General features: G+C 28.9%; 1 protein-coding gene across 5 annotated transcripts; it reads right to left on the bottom strand.

Annotated features, from left to right (window-relative positions):
• Positions 1-5,012: 5,012 nt before the first annotated feature.
• Positions 5,013-10,995, bottom strand: LOC106768776 (nucleobase-ascorbate transporter 6). 5 transcript variants are annotated; one of them, XM_014654096.2, is made up of 16 exons: positions 10,720-10,995; positions 10,574-10,609; positions 10,362-10,503; positions 9,396-9,493; positions 9,095-9,271; positions 8,615-8,715; positions 8,240-8,315; positions 8,113-8,172; positions 7,787-7,971; positions 7,159-7,255; positions 6,518-6,604; positions 6,160-6,218; positions 5,977-6,068; positions 5,781-5,858; positions 5,520-5,680; positions 5,224-5,442 (listed from the first exon to the last, which is right to left on the bottom strand). In XM_014654096.2, exons 3-16 carry the CDS (start codon positions 10,471-10,473, stop codon positions 5,224-5,226), a joined length of 1,602 nt encoding a protein of 533 aa, XP_014509582.1. In that variant the 5' UTR covers positions 10,474-10,503; positions 10,574-10,609; positions 10,720-10,995. The 5 variants fall into 5 exon arrangements, with proteins under 5 accessions (XP_014509580.1, XP_014509582.1, XP_014509583.1 ...); XM_014654094.2 differs by lacking the exon at positions 10,720-10,995 and having other exon boundaries at positions 5,013-5,442; positions 10,574-10,708; XM_014654097.2 differs by lacking the exon at positions 10,574-10,609 and having other exon boundaries at positions 10,362-10,533.
• Positions 10,996-24,039: the final 13,044 nt, after the last annotated feature.

Below are 24,039 nucleotides of genomic sequence, written 5' to 3'. Positions count from 1 at the left end.
CTCGAAGTCTAGTGCTCATCTGAATAACAATGCATCCTAGAGGCCATATATCTAAAGGTGTTTCCTTAAAACCTCTAACTGATTCCCGTGACATGTAATAGGGTGTCCTCTGAACTTGATCTCTCCTAAATCAGTATTTGCCTCTTCGCTAGTCTTGGACAATCCAAAATCAAAAATCTATTTTGTATGACGATCCGATGAAGGAAAGAGGAGGATGTTATCTGGTTTAAGATCACGATGAACAATTCTCTTTTTTTGCATGTAAGAAAGTCCTTTGAGAAACATGTGAGTGTAGACTATCACTTCCTTGTCAGATAATAACTATATCTTTATTAAATTGCCTAAAGAACCATGAAAGGCATATTCCATGAAAAGGTTATAAGTTAAATAACCTCCCAAAAATGCATTTATAATAATAACATTGTACAAAACTTTCAAATTTTATTATTGTGTAAAGCGTAGGAGAACCTTTTCTCAAAACTCTCAATTTCTTCCACTCAGTTATATCTTCAAATTTTACTATGCTTGGAGATACATGTTGAAATACAAAAATTATATAAAGTAATTTTGATGATTCTGAAAAAATCAATATTAATATATAAAAGATAGAAGATATGTTTAATAAAAATTAATTATTATATAGATTAAAGATAAGATATAGTGATTTAAAATATGATTTAATTATTATCTAGATAAAATATGGTTAAAAATAAGATAACTAATTCAGTTACAATATTATTTCACCAAATATGATTTAAAATATATTATTATAATGGATTTAAATTGATTTAATTATTTTTTTTAATAATGAGATTCATCATGTTAATCCAAATTGGTAAACACCGTATAAAAAAAATTTGTTAAAAAAAAGAGAACATAATTGAGATATATAATAAAGCGTTTTCTATTCATTTCTTCACAATCCAAATTTTTTTCACTCATTTCGTACTATTCTATTCTCACTGTATTATTCGTTTCTTCTACCTGTGATTGAATTTTATAATAAGAATAAATTTTTATTATGAGAATTGCAAGAAAGAAATAATCAAACTCATGACTCGTTATCATCCTTAATTTACATTAGTTTTAATAAATAATTTTAATCTTTTTCACCCAATAAAGGCGGTGTTTTAGCTTATGAATTTATAAAATATAAGTCAAGTAAAAAAAATACTGAGTACTATTTAAGAAAAAAAATGTAATTTAAGTTGATATAATGTTACTCTCAAAATTTGAATAAATTTAATAACTTTAGATGTAACTTTTAAAATAATTATAACAAAAACCAATAATTTACTCCAAAAGTAAATGATTTATTATTGAATAAGAGTATTAAAAAATCTACGTCATCAATAAATGCTAATAAATCTATACTTAGACAATGAGTAGGGATGACAAAAAAAATTTATGTTCACAAATAGTCGATATTCGTAGATATTTACTACTTGCAACTAGCAGATAACGAATATTTTAATACTCTTTATATACGGATCGGATAGTGGGTGAATTTTTTTTTGTTGGTCAGGTTACGGATAGACATTATTCATACCCGACCCGACCCGTTGTCATTCCTAATAATAGATAAGACATGACTATATATTTTATTTTTAAGAAAATAAATAAATTAGATATATTTTTTTGAGCTTGCTTATTACTGTTAAGTGAAATTTATTGGTTGAGACCATGAAGTAAATGTGAATAAACATAAAAATGTAGATGCAAGAGGAGATTAGTATGTGAATTTGATTTTATTATCTAACCTTTTTGTGTGTATTCTTTTAATACTTCCCAACACTAAACTTAGACAATGGTAGTAATAACTTACAAAAATAATAATTATTATTAAGAAAGATTAGTAAAGTAAGCTAATTTTGTGGACCCATTTGTGATATATAAGAAAGATATAAATTGGTGAGTTGTATTTATAAATGAGGATGGAAACGGATGATTAGTTGTTTCGGTGCCTAATTCCAACCCAACTTTTATTCTATTGTCACTGCCACATCCACTTTTCAATAACTATACATCAACTACATTACCTTCTTTATCAATTGCCTATTTTCAAATTTATGTATTTTTAGTTTATATAATATAAATACACTGTATACTCTTAGTTTCATCATTGAATAAGACCACATTTTGTTCATTGAATGCTATGCATATACCATGTGTAGATACGGTTGGCTTAAACATTTACATTATGCAATACATTTTGAAAGTCATGAAACGAGATAAACATTTAATCATTATAATTTAGCAAATTCAAATGGAGAACGTAATTTGTGGATATACACATTTCTTTTTCAATCTCTTTCAACTTATTTTGAAATACTATAAAAACTAAATTATCAACTATACTATAAATTTTACTACAAATTTATCAAAGCCTTATACAAACTTTATATCAATACAACATAACATAATAATATATAGATACAAATATGTGCACAAAGAGAAATGAAATAAAAATAATCTTTGTTTGCTTTTAGAGACTTTTGTCTTATACATGTACTTATGTTTGGACGCATAGTACAATTATGGTAGTTTACAAAATTAAAACAATGTAAGGATAGATTATTGGAATAATTTTTAATTTACAAAAATATGTATAAAGAAGACAATAATTAGATGACAAAAAATAATTGAATTTCATTAACATTAATATATAAAAATTATAAAGATCATATATGGATTTTATTTATCAGGACATTCAATATGTAGAATATCAACTCACATCTTTCAAAAACTCATATTAAATGCCTTAATATATGATTCAATCTAAAACATAAATTTATATGAATCATGAAATCGTAATAAATTCATCACATGATATTTTAATCTACGTAACTTAGATTATTAATTTAATGAAATTAAAAGATTTCTTTTACAACACAATTGTCAATACATGACGAACTACTCAAATAATGATTCAGACATCATCCCATATGTATTACCTCTAATTCATACAAGTTCTATCAATTTTAATAAACATCCTAATACAATATAACTCTTTCAAATAAAATAAAAAATAAATTAAACATAAAAAAGTAATATTTATTTTTGCATATATGAAAACATAATATTCAATGAGTTGAAGAGATAAGAAGAAAATAAGAATAGTTTTTTTTTTTGCCTTGAGAAAAATATTTTGTTTAAGCAAAAATTGAGTATAAACTGAAATAAGTTATAGTGTTATTTTTGTTCAAGTGAAAAAAATTTCACATGAACAAAATTAAAAATTATTTTCAACTTTATTGTTTGAGTGAAAATATCAAATAAATAAGTCCCAATCGCATAATCAAACAAGTTTTCAAATATATTTTCGAAAACATATCAATAATATTATTTTTAAACAATTCAAATGGTCCATCTAAACCGTGATTTGCTTAAACATGATATTTTTACCCATTAATTAAACTTGGTCTCTTAACTCAAAGTGTAATTGTTTATGCTCATATAAATTTATTATAAGGAAATATTTAATACTCAAATAAAAGAAACTCTATTGTTAATATCAAATTCAAAAGATTTTAAATAATGACACATCAAACAAACATTAGTGAAAAAACTTCTTTTATAACAATATATTATTATATCAATTATAATCCACGAAATATAAAAAATGATGCATTAATAATTTTATAAATAATGGAAGATTTTTTGTATTAGAAGAGAGTATAACTAAGTAGGGAAGGAATGATATTTATGTGGAAGTTGATAATGAAAAAAATGGTGAGAGTGGAGAAAGAAAAGATGAGAGGGTAAGGGTGAGAGAGACAGGTGAGAGTGGGAAATGTTATTTCTCTATCCTACCAGAATGAGAATGTGCATAATCACTAGACTAAAGTAGATAAAAGGACACTAATTTCAAAAAGACTACAACGCTCATAAACAATTCTAGTGGGTTTCCTTTTCAGCCCAAAGGATCAAACTTCCATTATTTTGATGCCATGGACCACACAACACAACCCTAAGAGATACAACCCTTCAATTTGCTTCTCATATCTTCAACTATCCACAAAATGCTATTTTTAACTAAAAAAGTCTCATACCATTTTATTTACTTTTAATTCTAAAGATGTTTTTTTTTTTTCTTAAAAATATTCACACATTAAAAGTTTATTTAGTTAGAGTGAATGGTGTGGAACGAATCAACTATTCACATCTTTCTGACTACTCTATGAAGATAATTAGCTAATCTTAAAAAATTTCTTTCGTATTAACATTTAAAGAAATAAGATAGAATAAGAGTTAATTTTTTGTTCGTATTAACTTTACAAGAAGTTGATTTCTTAATTTATGTACAAGATCATTTTAGTTTATAAAAAGAATTGTATTGTTTTTCTTCTTTTATTGGTGTTAATAGAAAATTTATCAAAACAAATTTTAATGTTTAAGAAAACTTATGAAAATATCTTATAATCAGTTTTGAGGAAGTTGTTGACATATGCTTGAGTTGATTGTTTAGGTTCGAAAACTTATGAAAATATCTTATAATCAGTTTTGTAGTTTTCTTTTTTCCATAAGCTTTTTTAAGATGCCTTATAATAACTGTTAATGCAAAATTTACAAAAGACTCACCTTCAAATCATACCAGGACAAAAAAAATACAAATCCTGCGTATATGTTTTATTTTCTTAAATATTTTTTTTCTCCATCCAAATTAATATGAAGATCAACCCTACAAAAAATAGTATATTTATTTACTTATTTCTAAAAAAATGTTTTTTATATGAAAGAGAAGGAAACGTATAAAAAACAATTTAAAAAAATTATAATTTATGGTTGGATATGAATAGATAAAGAATACTGGTACTCAGCATGAATCAAGTTTAGAATCAAATTATCACGTAACTAAGTGTAACACTATTTGATCTAAACGTGATTAAGACTCTAGAATCAAGCTTATTACGGTTGCTCACTCTCACTGTCAATCCCCACCTCTATTATTATTATTCTGTTTCAATTTTGATTGATTCTGCTACAAGCCTGTTTCTGTCAAAAAATAAAGATTAAAAGTGAAGATACATAATGAAAGATAAATAAGGTGTGCATTTTACTACAGTGAATCCACTTTGCCAATTCAGCATTTACAGAATGAAAAGCAATAGAAGAAATGTTTTAGAATATTCTATAGCAAAAGAGGACTTCATATAACTATAACCTGTAACAAGATCCCAAGTTAAATTACGACCTTTCAGAGACTCTGGTTCAGCTACACAGTTACACAGATGGGAAGTATTTGTTTAGGTTGAAAGGCAGTGAATAAAACTCCTCACTTCTTGTGTCAGTCTTGAAGGAGCGGTACTTGTCCCACCAATGTTTTCCTCTGTCTTTCCGAATAGCACCATCCTTCTTATGTATTGTGTTATCAAGGAAATACGCCATGCAACCCGCAACAAATGCTTTTGATTGGAATGGGACATTGATTATATCATTGAACTGCCAAGGTACACAAAATTGTCAGTTAGTGAAATCATCGCAAAAGCTAAGAACAAATCCACAGATTAGTTCAGTACCCATCTTGCTTTGGTGTTAACTGGACCATAACCATTAATTACTGTGTATTCATTGAAGTACTGTGACACAGACAGACCAATGAAGATGGAGAAGCCTAGTACAAAAATTGTTCTAAAACTGTTGAGGTTGCAAAATTGAAGAAAACTTAGACCTCCCGCTCCTACAAATAATGAATGAAAGTGGAACATTACGTGCTGTTTGATGTTTATAACTAAACCAAAGCTTGAATGTCATGTTAGAACATCTTGAATGAGGCGTACCAACATAAGCGAAGAACAAGCAGTACAGTGCAGCAACAATAGAAGGTGGAATGGATGCAAAAACAGCTCCAAATTTACCTACCCGGTAAAGAAAAATTAGTTACAGTTGATGGGAATCAAGGCACAAGATTTAGTCTGTTAAGGCAAACTACATATTCAAATTACAAGCACTGCACGGGCTTCATCTTCAACTTACCAAGAATTGAAAAGAAAATCATAAAACCAGCCGATATCTGCACCACCCTTCGGCTGCCTACTCGTGTTAAAGCCAAAAGACCAGCGTTTTCTCTATACGGAAATCAAACAAACACCTCATCGACAAGAAAGTTGTTTACCTAAATTGAAGTAGCGTATACAAGCAAAATGATTTTAGTCTTACACTGATACAGAGGATCCACTTCCCGTTCCAAACAATCCCGATAACAAAATGGCAACTCCCTGAAGATAAGAAATATGATGCATTATCATCAGCATAATCAAAACACCTTAAACTACAATTGATTATAAGGATTAGATCAAATCCCTATCTTAGTCATCAAATTCTTAAATCAAATAATGAGGCGACAATTTTTTACTTATGAAACATATTCTTAATAGAGGCTAAACAATGTTAAAAATACACCGACGTGTTGTTGTTTGATTTGAAAATTAGATCCCATGGATCTGAGGAACTTGATTTAAGTTTTGTTTTATAAATGCAAAAAAATAAAATGCAGGCATACTAGTTATCTTTGTACCTGCCAACCGATTCCGCGACTAAGAATAGATGGTGGTAACGGTGTTGCACTTGCATACCGATAGACAGCAATAAAAGCACCACTGGACTGCTTGCAGCAAATGAATTGTGAATATATAAATTAGTTCTAGCGAATCAGTACCATTCAATATAAACTGGCAATTGTATAACACTAACTTAGAGTTAGAGCATTGGAATATAAAATAGAAGCCAGATACTCTTGCTCAGTATGTCATGCATGCAGTAACACTGCCACGTGGAGGGTCAAATTTTAGTGAATTATGCATATCATTACTATTTCCCCCAAGAGATTTGCATAAAAACGTCAAAATTATTGCACTGGTCGAACAAAACTGATAAACTAAGAAGAAAGAATTTAGGTATCTCCCTCCTTTTATTTCCATTACGCTGTATAATTCTTCCAAGTACCAACCACAGTCTCCAACCCAATATAGCCTATTATATAGCAATTTTCATAACGTTGCTAGGGTTTTCTAATAAAGCCATTACATACATTCAGTGATTATTGATAAAAGATAAGCTAATAGGATAAGTTTTTATTACACAAGACCAGTTAATAAGTAAAAGGTATTCTCATTCCAACTTAAATATAGATAAGATTGATATACAAAATGAAATTACCTCTACGAGAGAAACAAAGGATGCCATCATCATGGCAAATGCTTCACCTGCATCAAATGTAGGGGCTCCCCATTGAAATGGATATGGAACATGTATCCTGCAAACCCAAAAAAAAAATGTTGAATACTTCCCCAAAAAGGACAAAGGTGACAATTATTCAAAAACATCAGTTCACAGTTCCTAATTCAACACACGCAACAGCCCAGCATAGAAGTAGCTTCTCCTGGAATTGATATCAACAGATAGGTTAGGAAAGAAAAGTCAATACAAATTTAGCAAATTAAGAAGAAAAAAATCAAAGTCAAAGCATCCTGAGGTTCTTATTTGAAACTCAGATGTGACAATTCACAGATTACGCAACTAAGAGGAATGTCCCCAGTTAGCCACGAGTCCAAAAGGGTCCACTCAAAATATACTATATTTCAATGGAAATGACAAGAATAAATCCCCATAATAAACCCCATCAGCAGAAGGTACATTTTTTTAATTTTGGGAAGCAATCACGCTGACATAAAATGTTATAGTGAAAAACCACACCCCAAATTACGGACATTTTGGTAATTAAATAACCAGTTGCAAGAGAAAAAATATCATTTAGAGAAATAACCAATGAAACTTGACTACTAACCATGGGGCAGATTCTATTAAACCAGCACGATCAGTACGGCAAGTTGCTTGTGTTTTAGGGGCAGCATGATTGTATGCCCCTCCAACAGTGAGCAGATAGGCATATAGCCACACAATTGCAACTGTAAATAAAACAGTGAACCGTTCGAAGACATGTTTTCCTGCATGTAGAACATGGGGTACAAACTGCATGAAAACCAGTAAGTGTTGTTAACAAAGATTCATAGAACCAAGATCAAGAGAACAAAATACTAACAAGGAAATCAAGAGAACAAAATGAACTGAGATCATGACGCTAAGAGTTTTTGACACTATAAAGAAATGTACCTGTGAAACAAATACTAGCAATATGAGCTGCGGCAGTCCAATCTCTATACATTTAGCAACCTACACACCAGCAAGACATCAGCATTTATCTTAGCTTTGAACCCAAGCAACTGAAATGTGTACTTACACTAGGAAAGCCGAGCTCGTAAAGCCCAAAACCAACAAGAGATACCAAAGGAACTGCTGAAAGTGGACTCAAGAACCTGAAAAAGAAAATGAAAACTTACATCAGTTGCAATATTACACTCAATTGCAGGAATATTCAGTTCTTTCAATCTCTTTAGTTCAATGGGACTACATTGTTGATACAAATTCCATCACACAAATAAGTCAATCATGTCAGTATAATTTGTACTTCAAACCAAATTTCAATTCAGTGTAACAACTGTCAAATGAGCATTCATGGCAAAGACGATAAATCTAGATTACATTTCTGTTTAGACACTTTTTACCGTATATGAAGACTGATATAACAGACACTTACTAAGGACTTGAGACCAACCTTGCAACATTACGCCAAAGCCCACTAAAACCTAGTACTATTTGAAGAGTTGATGCAACAATAAGAGCACCTTGGGTTGCCCGCATTATCCTCTTGAATTTCTGAAAGAAGAGAAAATAAATCCAAAAGGCAGAGGAAGAAAGTGATTAAACTGCTCATGTACACCCAAAAAACAAAATAGTGATCAAGCAACTCCATCAAATAAGCAACAGGACCCAATGTCATATTCAGCTCCGTGAATTAAAAATTACACTTTCTTTTTTCTGTAAATAGTTTTCTTATAATTTCAAGGTACTCCACAAGCACACCAGGAACTGAACCCAACTTTACTCTTTACACAGTTTCTAATGCATTGATTAACCCACCCTTCATTGGAATAAATTTGCTAAAAACTATACAGATTAGAAAGCATTTGGAAGCCTTTGTTTAGCAAGTATATCAACCACACAACTTATAAAAAAAATCATTCCAATACAAGACCTCTGCAGGATCTGGCTCATCACTGAAACGGCTAGCAAGAATAATAGAGATGGTTGTTGCAACATAAGTATAAGACCCTCCAATTACTGCAGGCAATCGAGTTCCAAACAGAGTCTGCAGCAATGTGTTAATTCCAGCTACAAAGAGTAGAGTTTGAATAACTTTTGCCTTCTCCTCCTGCAAGATATGGACTTTCAATTTTCTACTTTTTTATAAATATGATTTTTTGCTAGGAGGAAACTTTTAAATTATTCCATTTAGAATTGTTTATTTTAAGTATATTTAATTTGCTAAAGCTTACATTGCCACCTCCCATCTGGGGAACAAGAGCAGTGGGAATTAGCACAGTTGTANCGAGCATCACAATATAATGTTGAAACCCAAGAAGTATGGCCTCAGCTGCATCAGATTGGCACCAACATTTAGGCATATTTTCAATAACATATATATTTAAAAAAAATGAACTACTAGGGCATCATTTCAGAATACATCTTTTATTTGTCCATAAAAATCCACATTGTTTAATAAAACTGTTGAATGTTGACTGCATGAAAGTTCTGAAATTCAACAAACTAATAACAGATTATTTTGTAAAAAAAAAAAAAAGTATTATTCATGAGCAAAATACTTTAAAATTACTACAGCAGAAGCGAGAATTAGATTTTGAAATAAAGTAACAAACCCGGATCTGGAAATAACTGGGAATAGTCTCAATACTGGAAATAGAATAAGAATACTGTCTCAAATGGGCAAAAACAAGAGGTTCAATTCATAAGAATTTCAATCAAATAGAAGTTTGGAACCATCCAAATAGGGCATTGAACTGGTTTCAATCAAGAGAGTCAGAGGTAAAAAAAAAAAAAAAAAAAAAAAAAAAACTTTGGCTGCACTTTCATAAACCAGGACCCAAGTCCCTGAACAAAAACCATGAATTAAACTCCAATAACTCTTTTTTCATGTTCCCCTTAATTTCATTCACAATCCTTATCAAACATAAACTTACAATCAGTTTAAGAAAAAGTTGTATTTTCCAGAGGAATACATTTTTCTCTTCTCATCAAAGCACTTAAAAGGAAAGAATTTATTGAAAGCCACTTTAATAAGCAGATAAAAAGCCAGCATACGAAACAAGTAATGTCAGAATCACAAAGCATGCTTTTAAATATATACCATTTGGATAAAGATGACAGAGGAATCAGGTTCAAAGCAAGCAAGAGCACACAGAAACCGAATCTACTATTACAGGAAAACAAAAAGAAAAACTCACGCCATGGAGGAGGACTGGTAATGCAGTAGGAAACATTTGGTAGCTGATCTTTCGGTGGATGTGGTTGTGGCTCATCAATCTTAGGCGCCGGAGCTCCCCCACCTCCTGCCATAACTCTCTTTCACAGACCTTCTACAACAAACTGCAAATATCAACAAATCAAAACCCAAATCTGAAAAAAAAAAAGTTAAAAAAGCAGTCATATGAGGTACCTAACAGTGAAGGTAAAGGGAAAAAATGGAGTGAGGCTAATAATAGCAGAAAACGATGAGTTAGAGTAGGAGAGAGTCTGTTTGAGTAAGCAATAGTTACAACAATAATTGTGCAGTCCAAGAAAAGAAGAGAAAAATAAAAGCACCTTTTGACGGTGCTTGAGGGTGCAAAACAAGGGGACTTTAAAGTCAAAAAACTCAGATGACCCACACCAACCAAAAACTAAATAGACTAAAAAAATGGTTTGAGAAGATTTATGAAATCGCAGACAGTGGTGGTGTTATAGGGCAGTGTAGAGTGTTGAGTGAAATAGAGTCCAAAGTCTGAGAAAGGGAAACTAATAAACGCCAGCACAGAATGAACTCAACACTCTCTCTCCTCCTTCACTTACTCTTAGATACTATACTTTTTTTCTCTCTCTCTAGCAGTATACACTGGATCACCACGAGTTACACACAGTTCTAGTATAATCGTATTACAATCGTATTCGTATGTGTTTTTTATTTTCTGTTTTTCATATACATCCAATTTTACTTTTGTTTTTCGTTCGTATATATTTTTCCCTGTTGTCGTCGGGCTGCGACAGTGGCATATGATATGACTGCCAAGTATAATGAAAACAAGACTCGTGTCATGGTCTTAATCATTTGAGAATAATTTATTTATTTACAATGATGCATGAGAAAATAAACTTAATGTTATAAGTATTATTTATATTTATATATAAATAATATTCAGTAATATTTAAATTTAATTTTTCTATCAATAAAGAAATTGTCACTAAATATTAAACTTAGTGTATAAGGAATTACTAAAATCACAATTAAAAAATAAAAAGACCAAATTTATTATCTAAAAGGCCAAGAGACAATTTTGAAAAAAAGAAAATACATTGTCCACTCTATCCTTTGTTTAGTTACAATTTTCTAGTGAACAATTATGAACAAGTATAGTAGATTTGATTTGATTGTAATAAAAATATACACTACTTTTATATTATATCTCTGTCTCTCTTGTTCATTAATGTTCATCATTAAGTGTATTTAAGTGTACTATAGGAGATTATGTAAGTAGGTCTGCAACTCCACACCTGTCCAATAAGAAAACACAATATGATTACTTAATTATATTAATTTTTAATTAAGATTTTATTAAAAATTTTAATATACTTCTTTATTCTTTTTAATTATCATTGCTTTAATGAAATTACTTTTTATCTGTGATTTTAAAATTACAAGATACAGTAAATAACTTATTTAAAATTACATATTAAAAATAAAAAGTAAAAAGTTTCTTTGGTTTGGGTGAAAAAAAAAACCTTAATTAAAGTGGTAGTGGTCCTTGTTTTGATGAAAAAAGTTCTTAAAATTTATTTGTGGTTATTAAAGGAGGAGTGTTGTAAGGGTAGAAAGATTGAAGTTGGTTGTGAGAATTCATAAAAGCTGAAGAGTTGGGAGTTTGAAAATGTTGGGAACAGTGTTGGAAGAAGGTTGAAGAATTAAAAAGTTGAAGGCAGCAGTACAACAAAAAGGAAAGAATGGAAATAGAAGGAATCTATTTTAATTTTTACTGTACAGGAAAATAAAAAGCACCAGCCATAGTAATTTGAAAGGGGAAACACCATCCAACCCCCAAAATTGGTAACCACTGCTACTGTCCACACACTGTCCATCCAACCCCAAAAATCTTTTATACATGGTTCTTTCTATAAAACAACTGTGTTAAAAAAAGTATAACAATTAAATTAGTTAGGTTCAATCCAATAATAATATTTTTAATTTAAATGGATTTTCTTGTTAAAGTTGAAAACTTTTTCATGTTTCTTAAAAAAATCTTTAAAAAAAAGTATGCAAAGAGTAAATTAATCTTATTTTTGTTCAAAAATGAACTTAAAATATGGTAAAATTAAAAGATTGAGTAACAGTAAGATACTACCAATAGACAAATTTTACTACTATAAATTTCATCCTATACTTCATGTTAAAGAACACGTTTTTCTCATGTTAAACTGTGACTTTCAGTATAAACTTTCTTACACTAAAAGTCATGATTTCTTATATTCTTTATATTGATTTTAGTATGAACATATTAATAGATGTGACCTGATATATATAAATATATATATATATATATATATATATATATAAAGATATATTATATTTTTAATAAAAGAAAACACATAGTTTAAGAAAAAGATATAAACTTTTATTATAATTATTCAAAAACAATATATAACAATCATCCTATCATATTAAATTACTACACTCAAAAGTTAATCCGATTAAGAATTTTTTTATTCATGACATCATCCTTTACTTGAGATCTAAAGTTATTAAGAGTGTGAAAATCATTTCTCATTTTTAGAATCCCTACTTCATTACATCATAAAACATAATAATCATAAAGATTTTTCCATAGAATCATTTTTCCATTTCAATTGAATATAATTATACATGTAACACATATTAAATCCATATACACATTCATGTTTATTATTCACAAAACATTCATTAATTCCATGCAGGTAAATAATTAATCTATATAAACCAACTCAACTAAACAAGAAATCAAAAGAAGAGCTTGAAATAGGGCATTCATAATTATCAAAACTATACATAACATCTTAAACAAACATACATTAAAGAGTGTAGAAAACATCTTGAGTTGTATTGATTCAGTTCTCATTGTTAATCCCCACTTTTTGGTGTATCTAGATCATGTACTATAAACTTATGTGCCAAAACAAAATTTGGAAGATCATATAAGCAAGAAGAGTTGCAAAATAAGAAGCTTGGAAAAGGCTTATGGTGTTGAGCGGTATATCCTTGTCGCTAAGTGCCATTTTTATCGCAAAGTTGGCTCTTAAGTGTCACCTTTGTGTCACTGAGTGTCATTCCTCTCGCAAAGATGGCGCTCAGCGTCTTTGAACTACCACTTAGTCCTATACCAAAAAACAGCAAACTTCGAATTTTGATTTGGTTGCATCTATGACCAATCTAAATAACTAAATTGGTATCCTTAACACTAGTATTGATTTAAAAACATGTTTATGAATTGAGTACTAGTCTGTTTATTTGGTCAAGATTAAGGTGCATTAGATCAAACCAACAACTGAACAGTTCACATATTAAATTGTACATGTTACAAAACATAATTTGGTGAACTAAATGCCTAAACAAGTTTTAAATGGCCCAACAACAACCCCCACACCTAAGGTTTCTCCCCAAAACAACTTCTCTAGAAATTCACCTATCAAAACCTTTATACTAAACAAAAAATTAGTCCATCACTCTCTCACTTTACTACATCCAATTTAACCTTAGTTTATAATTATACCCTTAAACACAATACCTTAAATGATAAAAAAAAAAGTAATATTTGACCAGCATTCATAATAATACATTTGTAATCTCAAATCATGCATATTTGCATCAATTTCAAACAATTACACCACCATACAACAAAATTTTCAAGAAGCTCAATCTCTTTAATTAAACTCACGCATATCAAATCAAATTTATAAACATATTAAAACAATAGAAAAGAGACATTTAACTTCTCTTACCTGATAGAAGCTCAAACAGCTCGAAAGGACCTAAAACCGCTTCCTCAACTCAAAGAGCTTTGTCTACACCTACCAACCACAGAATCGTGATCAAGATACGCGGTTAGAATCACTTATATATAAGTAATTATGTCACTTATATATATATATATATATATATATATATATATATATATATAAGTAATTATTAAATGTGTTAGTGTCATTATATTTTATTAGTCAACTTTATAAAGTGATCTAATTAAGATAAATATGACTATAAGGGTATATTTGTTATTAAAGGTATATTGTGTAGAGAGCAGCAATAATTTTAATTTGTTGAAAGGACAAATTATAATTATTGAAACTAAAGAATATTAACGGTCAGAAGTTATTTAAAGGGTCACGAGCACAACGATTCGTTCTTGTTTCTTTCTCTTTATCCCTATCAGAAGAGAAAAACCAAAGAGAACTAAAGGTGTTCTACAGAAGGAAGATCTGAGACCAACTCAGGTTCTTTACAAAGGGAAGATAAGAGACTAATTTGGGTTCTTCGTTAATTGTTCCTAATGTTTAATCCTTTGCTTCCACTTTAATGTTCTAAGGGTATTAGGAATTGTTTTGATTAAAGGGTTTATTGTTTATTGTTAATCTGTTAATCATAATATTTCTAACTGATATGCAATTAAAATCACTGATCAATAGAAAACATACTAAAAAACTAAGAAGACACAAATAACAAATAAATCTTGATTGACTAAATTAAAAAAAGAAAAACTATAAAAAAACTATTTTTAGAGAAACAATGTAACTTCAAATAATGAAACTTATTTTATAAGAATTGTATTATTCCTTTAACTTTTAACATTAAAATATTCAAATTTCATTTCTTAAACCAGTTCTAAAGAAAAATTTATAATTCTTACAATTATAATATTTCAAAAATATAGATAAAGTGAATTTAATTTTAATTTTCATATTATAACTTATTAGACGATGAATTCTTACATATCAACTCATCATTACTTATTCTTTGTCATTAACTGACATCATAACAATTCAAACATCACTTTCTCTATACATCTAAAAATCAACACATTGATTAGATGCAAATATTAACTACCGTTATCAATGTATCTACTACCTAAAACTTCCCTTTGACACTTTTAAAATCTTATAATAAAACTATTGATAACCCGTCAACTATTAATTCTTACACTAACAATATATTTTTTCTACCAAACATTAAAGAAAGGAAGAAAATGAATATAATCCTTAATATTAAGGATTAAACCACTTATCAAAATTTAACTTTGAGTAATCTATCTTCTTGTTTATTTTGTTTCCTCCTTAAGAAGATAGTTTTAAACTTCATAATTAATTATGGTTTCCTCCCAAAATATATTTTTTTTCTGTATTATAGTTTGATCAAACTACATAATGTGTATTGTATAAGTATACTGATAAATACTTTCAATTACTCACAAGAATACAAATTAGATATTTTTTGTGTTTCTAATAATTAATGTTAATAAAATTACATATACCAACTTCAAGGTATTTATTTAGATTTAACTCACAATTGTAGTAATTTAATAAGATTATTGCATTGGCTTAACCAAAATGTAGTGATCTTAAAAAAAAATATTTAGGATGTCATACTTTTATCATAATAAAATGATAATTAATTTTTCACCTTACCACAAGGTTGAGTGATCATATTATATAAGAGTTTTAAAAAAGTTTATATAATGTTTAAATGTATTACAATTATCATATTAATTCAAATAAGAAGTTGATAAACAATTATATTAATTTAACCTATAGATTAATCAACATGTGAAAGTCTACAACAAATATATGTCGATGGAGATGTACCCCTTGGCCTAAAAGTATACCCCTTGGCCTAAAAGTATACAAAACACGAAAAAGGTCATTCATGATAAAGGATTCTTTAGCCTTTTTCTTTTTTCCTTTCTCATCAGGGATGCTGTGTTAGGGAAATAACTGGCAAAATGGAAAGATATGCACCAAGCTACCTTTTTCGTTGTGGGTGCCGAATTTTAACACATATTTTAATATAGATTCTTTTAAAACATTTAAATACAATATAAGTGTATTTTTGTATTAATTCATTATATTAATATATTTTAAATTTAATAAAAAAAATGACATGATCAAGATTGGAAATAACATAAAAATCACAACTAATCATGTAGTCTTTTGATGTGTATTTTTTATTTTTATTTTAAACAAATCAGTGAGCTACTTCCCCATATGTGCATTGGAGAGAAGAAAAGGAGAAAAAAAAAAGAATATTACAGTAAAAGCTTGGAATTCAAGAAATAGAGCTGAAGTTTCTCTAGTTGTCCTTTACTGTTTGAATCTTTTCATATGATAATAAATAATCATTAAACATCACCTTTTTTTCATCTTCAACTTCAAGACAGTTCAAAGTCTTAGATAGGGACTTTCGGATCAACTTGTCCAACAAATAAATTCTCGTCAAATTTATAGAATATATTCAAAATGTTCGTCTCAATCATTAAATTAGCATTTTAGATTTTAATTACAAAATAAATTAAGACTTTCGTTTATAGCAATTACTATTTTGATCCCTGCATAAAATGTTTTAATAGATAAAATTATTGTATAAGAATTTTACCATTATGGTTAAAATATTATAAAATAAAATTTAATTATATTATTATAATAATAATTATTATTATTTTAATTATTATAATAATACACCAATCAAGATAAAAGAATTAAAACTAAAGAATCTATTTTGACAAACAACATGAGAGAATCGATTCTAAATATATCAAGTCATTATGGAAATCGATTATGAAAATATTAAAACTCCCGGAATCAGATCTAAAAATTAACACAGATATGGGAATCAATTATAAAATATAAAAATGACGAGAATCATATTGATATCCACAACCAAATGTAGTGTCCAAGAAGAACAAAGCATGTAAACTGTAGAAAAAAAATAGAAAAAAAAAAGAGAGGGTCATTTCGATAATATTACTCTCTATATTTGCAAATCTTCCCGTTTAAACGAAAAATGGACTAGTCCCTCGAATTTGTCTTCACACATTCACGTGGAAGCAAACACACAATATTATACAATAAATTCTTAGAAAAATATATGTTAATCCTAAATTTGAACGGAAATGTTATATGAATTTTCTTTTTATAATCTATTAAGTTAAAGTGACAAAGTGTAGTTTTTTATGCATTTTATATGTTAATAAATAAATCAATGATTATTTTTAAGTGATTAATTCTATTAAAAGTAAACTTTAAAAGATAATCAAAACCATAATATTTTACTTCTTTTAAGGTTTATACAGTTACGTATTGGTGCATATGTTCTATACATGAGATCAAATCTTATGAATTTTTTATCACACATGCAATATTAGTAGTTGGCTGAGTAGATACATAAAGGAGGGTGCAAAGGGATGAACTTAACACCTATAGTTTAGTTTTTTGTTCTGTATATATGCATGTGCAGATAATATGTAGAATGAATTGAAAGAAAAGGAAATCAGAAACTGGTTAACGATAAGAAATAACACATAAAGACAATATGTGATCTCTATATCTAATACAGCCGAAGCTTTCCTCTATGGTAGGTCAATAATTAAATGTTATATCCTGAATGCACACTAAGTATAAATATTGAATGCTAAACTAATCACAAGGTTTGGTTCAACAGGATATTATTAAAATTTCTTATATCTTTACAAAGGATATGTTTCTCATGTAAATCTGCACTTTAATATCTATTTTGTTTGATATTTATGTGTTGATTGAATTGTTAAATGTGCCAAGAGATGTACAATCCTTAACTTTGAAATAAAGCACAAAAAAACTTCGTGTTATATATATATATATATATATATATATATATATTTATTTATTGAAACAATTAAAGGTTCGTCATCAAATTGAACAAACTACCATTTAAGTGTTGCTTATGTGGTATGGTCAGAGTATATATTAATCACACACGTGACATTATAAACGAATTTTGTATTAAAAATTTTCAATGCACAGATGTGTAATCAGCTTTTTTGAAAGGCAAAGTGGGAAAATTAAAAAATTTAAGTGCAACCCCCTTTAATTGAGAAATGCAAATGAGATTAAGGAAAAAAAATTAAGGTCCGTATTATTAGCGTTCGTTTGAGGGAAAAAATGACGTTCTTTTTTTCTTTGATTCGAGAAGACTGTTTGCATTTGAAAATTCTTTTGTTCTAAATATTTGCAGAAAATTGGTTCTTGTTAAAACATGATTCTCTTGTTTAAAATGTTGAAATTTGTCATTTTAATTTTTACAAATAGGATGAGTGAAAGTCTGAAACCCATATTGAGAAGATGTCTAATAGCTAAATTCCGAATCACAAAAAAAATGACAACAGTGGAAGATGAGAAAAAGGTTGGTGGAAACGGACAAGGAGGGGAGCTAGGGAACCCCCCAAACTTTGGGAGCTTTCTACTTGGGAAGCAAACTCATACCCAAAGTTCCCAAAAACCAAACACAAGCCGCAACCGTGTAACCGATCCAACCGAGTATCTGTGAATGCCAAAGCGCAACCCCAACAGTAGAAGAACCAACAATCACAAACAAGCAGATAAGAACTTTGGCTCACTCACTCTTGCCAGTGCTCTCCCTGGAATAGTAACTCCTCATAAGCAACACAACAACCATAAGCATGAAAATCACTAGTACAAAAATTGCATACAACGTCGAATATTTTGAGCTTTTAATTAACGACAAATTCGTCAACGACATCATATAAGGAGAGATGTTAAATTGACGTTGAATTTTAAAAAATTTGACATTGAATTAACGTCGAATTTTGTCTATATACGACGTTAACTTAACGTCAAATTTTGTCAATATACAACATTAATTTTTTTAATTAATTGTGATCCTTTTTTACAACTCTACGAGACTTGAAAAGCAAAAAAACAACAAATATCATTTTTTGGTATTTTAAAAAACATGAATTATGAACGTGTAGTGTAGTATCAACAACAAACAACAATAACCAACAACAAACAAGTTCAACTAAACAACAACAACAAACAAGTTCAATCAAACAACGACAATAAAAAAGTTAAACAAAAAAACAACAAATAAGTTCTTCAAAAAAAAAAAAAAAATAACCTTCCAAAGGTGGGTTCATCAGAATAAAGTGTCGTCATCAGTGAGAGTGAAAACATAATGCGCCTATGAAGGAGAAGAGCACGAAAATAATCGATCAAAATAAACAAAAATCATACCTAAAGTAGTTAATTAACATGTATTTGTATCAAATGAAAGAAAGATTACATAGCCGTCACACTTCATTTGAGAAAAGTTTGAGAAGAGAATAGGGTCTCGTGCACTAAGATAAAGTGAATGAATTTTCAATCTCCCGCTCAATGTTTTATTGAACTCACTAACCTTTTAATGTCTGACGCTGGGGCATTCGACGTTTTATATCTTTTTACATCAATTACAATTATAAACGACGTTTAAAAATTGCGTTTATTTACAAAAATGTCATCGGTCATTGGTAACGTTGGCTATTCAGTAATTGAACGTTTAACGCATGACGTTATATATTGTTTTTGCACTAGTGAATGAAGAGCGTGCTGATGGAGAAAACACTAAAGAGAACATCCAAGCTAGAGAAAAAAGCGATGACAGAGCTATAGAGAGTGGTCAAGAGAGTGGCATTCATAGGGAATCCGGTTTTGGGGTGAACGAGGGCGAAGAAAGGTGGGATCATGTGTGACCTTGCAATCTAAGTGGTGTACTTAGCTTGACCCATGGACCCAACACACAAGCTTGTAGTCATCCCCAGACCAATAGAAATGTCCCTCGTAGGCTTCTTCGTCTCTTCAGCCATCGTCGCCACCATGTCGGAAACCGTTGTAGGACCACTACACCACGAATCCTAAAACTCACCATCTCCCAATTTGATTTTGATTTCGCAAAATTCAGAGGAAAAAGGGTTTTCAACACTTAATTTAATTTGATTTCTCAATTTTACAAATTTATGCGAATCGTAATAAGTTTTTCAATTATGTTCTTCCCTAAAGCTGATTTAACCTCTGTACTTTTATATTCTTAATACAAAACTCTTTTTCAATTCCACGTGTGATTAGTGAAAACACTACTCATGCCACGTAACATATAATTAAACTGTCGTTTGTTCAATTTGACAGCAGATTTTTAATTATTCTAATTTTACAATTCAATTAAGACATAAAAAAGAAAAAGAACCTATTTAAATGTATAGACAAAAACAAATATGTATATAAACAGTAAACCATAAATCTTATATATAACATATAAAAGTAAGCTGCATGTTGACAAAGATTAATAGATAACCGTAATAATAGTAAAACACAAAAAGAGTTTACTTTCAAAATAAAAAATATTGTTTAGTATCGTGTGTGTATATACACAATTTAAATTAGAAAATATAGGGGATGTAGGACCAACTCCTAGCCCCATGTGGTTGTGTCTCTTGCCATATACGTATATTATTTTATCTGTTGGATAACCCCAAAAGTAGGTATTAATATTATAAAGGAGTAGGAATTAATGCGAAATCACAATCAAAGTATTAATACGTTTAAACCTATCCAAAAGCACGATTTGGAATATTGATGTAAAGACAAAATAAAAGAAGGTTGATGATGGGCCAAGAGAAAGTAGAGAAGACGCAACGTGATTGTTTTAAGAATAATATTTCTATTATTTTTTTAAGTCTTTTTATTTTCATCACAAATGTACAGAATAAAAATATTAAGTGAAGATAAAGGAATGGTTGATATGATAATAAATAATACTAAATTAAACTTTTCACAAGTATTTCTTTTAAGAGTGGAGATATGGTCTTCCAAGAGTAAGTTATTCCATCGGAATTTTCGTTTTAGTACTTCAAAGTAAAATGTTTTAATAGTTTAAGTTACATTATAACTCTGAAATTTAAACCAAAGCGAAAGGAAAATTATAATTTAAAAATTTTGAATTTTATAATCTTCAAAATTAAAACAAGAGTTTTAATCATTTAAAAAAAGTATATATCACTACGAATACTAATACTGTATGATTAAAACAAAGTTCCTTAACCTCATTCTTTTGAAAAATAAAAATAAAAATGTTTTTCTCAAGAATTTAAGAGTTTTAAAAGAAACACTATTTAAGACAGTGTGATGACGTTTTTTGTTTTTATTTATTTATTTATTTATTTTGCAAAATTCAAAGAGAGTGATGGTTTAAAAGAGAAACGACACTTATGGATAATAAACTTATGATGTCTCATCCTAATAAGACAATAAAAACTCGAACCTACCATCTATTAAATGCAAATCTTTGTCCTTTACACTCAACCGTTGCACACTATTTATAGCGACATTCAGAAAAGTTTTTTTAAAAAAAAAATAACTTAACATATATAATTTATAATTTTAACTTATCTTTTCTCTTTGAAAATATTACGAAAAAAAATATGTTACTTTAGTAATATCGTAATCAAATTTTATTACACTAGAATTTTAGTACTCCCTCCTTTTTACATGACGTAAGTTCTGACATAATTATTAAAAAATGAAATTAATATTTGAAATTTATAAAAATATTTATCTGTTTATTATTTTTTAATGATATAGTCTTGAACAAATATCCAAGTTGACACTTAATTTAAAATAAACTTCTTTAAAACATTTAATGAAAGTATTTAAAGAAGTTAAAGTTTAGATATAGTTTAATTATGTAGCACCATCTTCCGTGAAAAAGTTGAAGTTTTATTTTACCATAATACCCCTCAATTATATATTATATAATTTCACTTTCCGTCAGCCATTGTTGTATAAATTTTATAATAATTATTGAATGTGATTTTGTTGACTAAGAGAATTGGAAGTGTCCTATGTGTTGAAAAGTTAATTTAGTAATTGCATTAGGTCTTGGTTAAAATGTCCTTGTCGCGGTTACATGATTGCAGTGTTTAATATAAGAAGAAAATCTCACCACTCCAACATCACGTCACACCAACTTTACCTTACGTCATTTTTCTTTTCTTTTCTATTGTCAGGCAATATTATTAACAATGAAATAGATAAAATTTAATAAATTTTGGAAAAGAATAATCATATTATAAGATTAAAAATTTGATTACTTATTAAATTTAGATCTTTGTGATACTTGGACACTAACGAGGGTAAAGAGTAATCGTCGGTGCAAGAGGCACAGACAAGGAGCGGTTCCTAGCAGACTTCTAGTAGAAGGACACATGGACAAGTCGAACATATACCAGAATAAGAAAGATCTAGGGACTGTATAAGTATTAGACTATACGGTTGAAGGATAACTTAAAGAAATTTATTTGGCTACTCATATCAACAAATGCATTTGATTTTCGGTAGTTTAATCCATAAAAACTTCATGGTTAAACGTGTTTAGCCTGGAGTAATTTAAGGATAGGTGACCTTCTAGAAAGTTTTTACAGAAAATGTGCGAGTGAGGACAAAGACATTAAAAAGCCTAAGTTGTCGAAGCGTAACAATCTCAATATAAGTTATATATATATTTAAGAAGTTAAAAGAAGATCTACCTATTTATCTCCCTATCCCTATGTATTTTGTAGTTTTCTTTCAAAACCCGTTAAATTTAGAGTTTGGTAGTTTTCTCTCATTATTTAACAATTTTTTCTAGTCACATTAATACTAAAAATTCATAAAATATTTCAATAGTTTATCTCTCTCTCTCTCCATATGTATATATAATATTTTTTAATTTTTTTAAATGAGTATTTTTTATTTATTGAAAATCAAATATATAAATACATATACAAATTATTTTGGAAAAGGAAAATAATAAGTATAATTTTTCCTTTCTATATCATTGAGTGAGTTTCTCCTCATCTAGTATATTTTTGTATAACGTGTAATCAATAAATAGTATACAAAGTAGGGTAAGTTTCAATTACTTGACAACTTCATACAAATTATGTGTGTCAAATCTATATGCATCATCCATTTATAATAATAGATAGTATTCAAAACTCTTTTACTACACATGTATAAAAAATCAAGTGAATCTATAACATGTGTGTCTAAATGACTATATGTCATGTCTTAAGTTTTTTATATTATATACACTTAATTTTATTTTTCAAAGACTCATTGCATTGAACTAAATTAATAAATTTATACTTATTATAGTGTTTTCATTAAGTTATAGTTATAATAAAGCAAGATTCAAATAAACTCATTACTATTATATGATAGGATAAATCCACACTGCAAACTAAGTCATAGAAATTTCTTTCAATACTCACCTCATAATATTTTTTCTTTATGTAAGTTCAAAGTCAATAGAATTAAGATCATTTTCTTCAAAGTCTTAATTTTAATACACAACTAGGATTTTTGTTACAGACACAACTCTTACAAAAAAAAAAATAATAACACATTTCTAAAAAATTTAGAAAGAAAAAAAAAAGAATTTGTAGATAAATGGTGTGTGTTTTAAAATAATTATTTTTTTTATTTGTATAAGTTTAGTGCTTTAAGAATAAAATATTTATTCTTTTTACACCACTTATACTCTTAAATTATCTTCTAGATTATTACACATTCGTCCTTTTCTATTTCTAAAACTTTATTTCCCTATGTTTTTGACAAAAAAATAATTCATCTATAGAAATTTACAACAACTGTGACACCCGAGTACTGACGAAGGCGAGAAGTGATCGTCGGTGCAAGAAGCATGGTGCAGGGAGCACGGACAAGGAGCGGTTTCTGGCAGGCTTCGAGTGGAAGAGGCACATGGACGAATCAAACATACACCGGAATGAGAGGGGTTTAGAGATTGTATAGGTATGGGACTATACAGTTGAAAGATAG

This window comes from Vigna radiata, chromosome 7, assembly GCF_000741045.1.
Source record: "Vigna radiata var. radiata cultivar VC1973A chromosome 7, Vradiata_ver6, whole genome shotgun sequence".
NCBI lineage: Eukaryota > Viridiplantae > Streptophyta > Magnoliopsida > Fabales > Fabaceae > Vigna > Vigna radiata.
The sequence above is the reverse complement of the archived record's forward strand: the minus strand, read 5'-3'. Positions and strand labels throughout refer to the sequence as shown.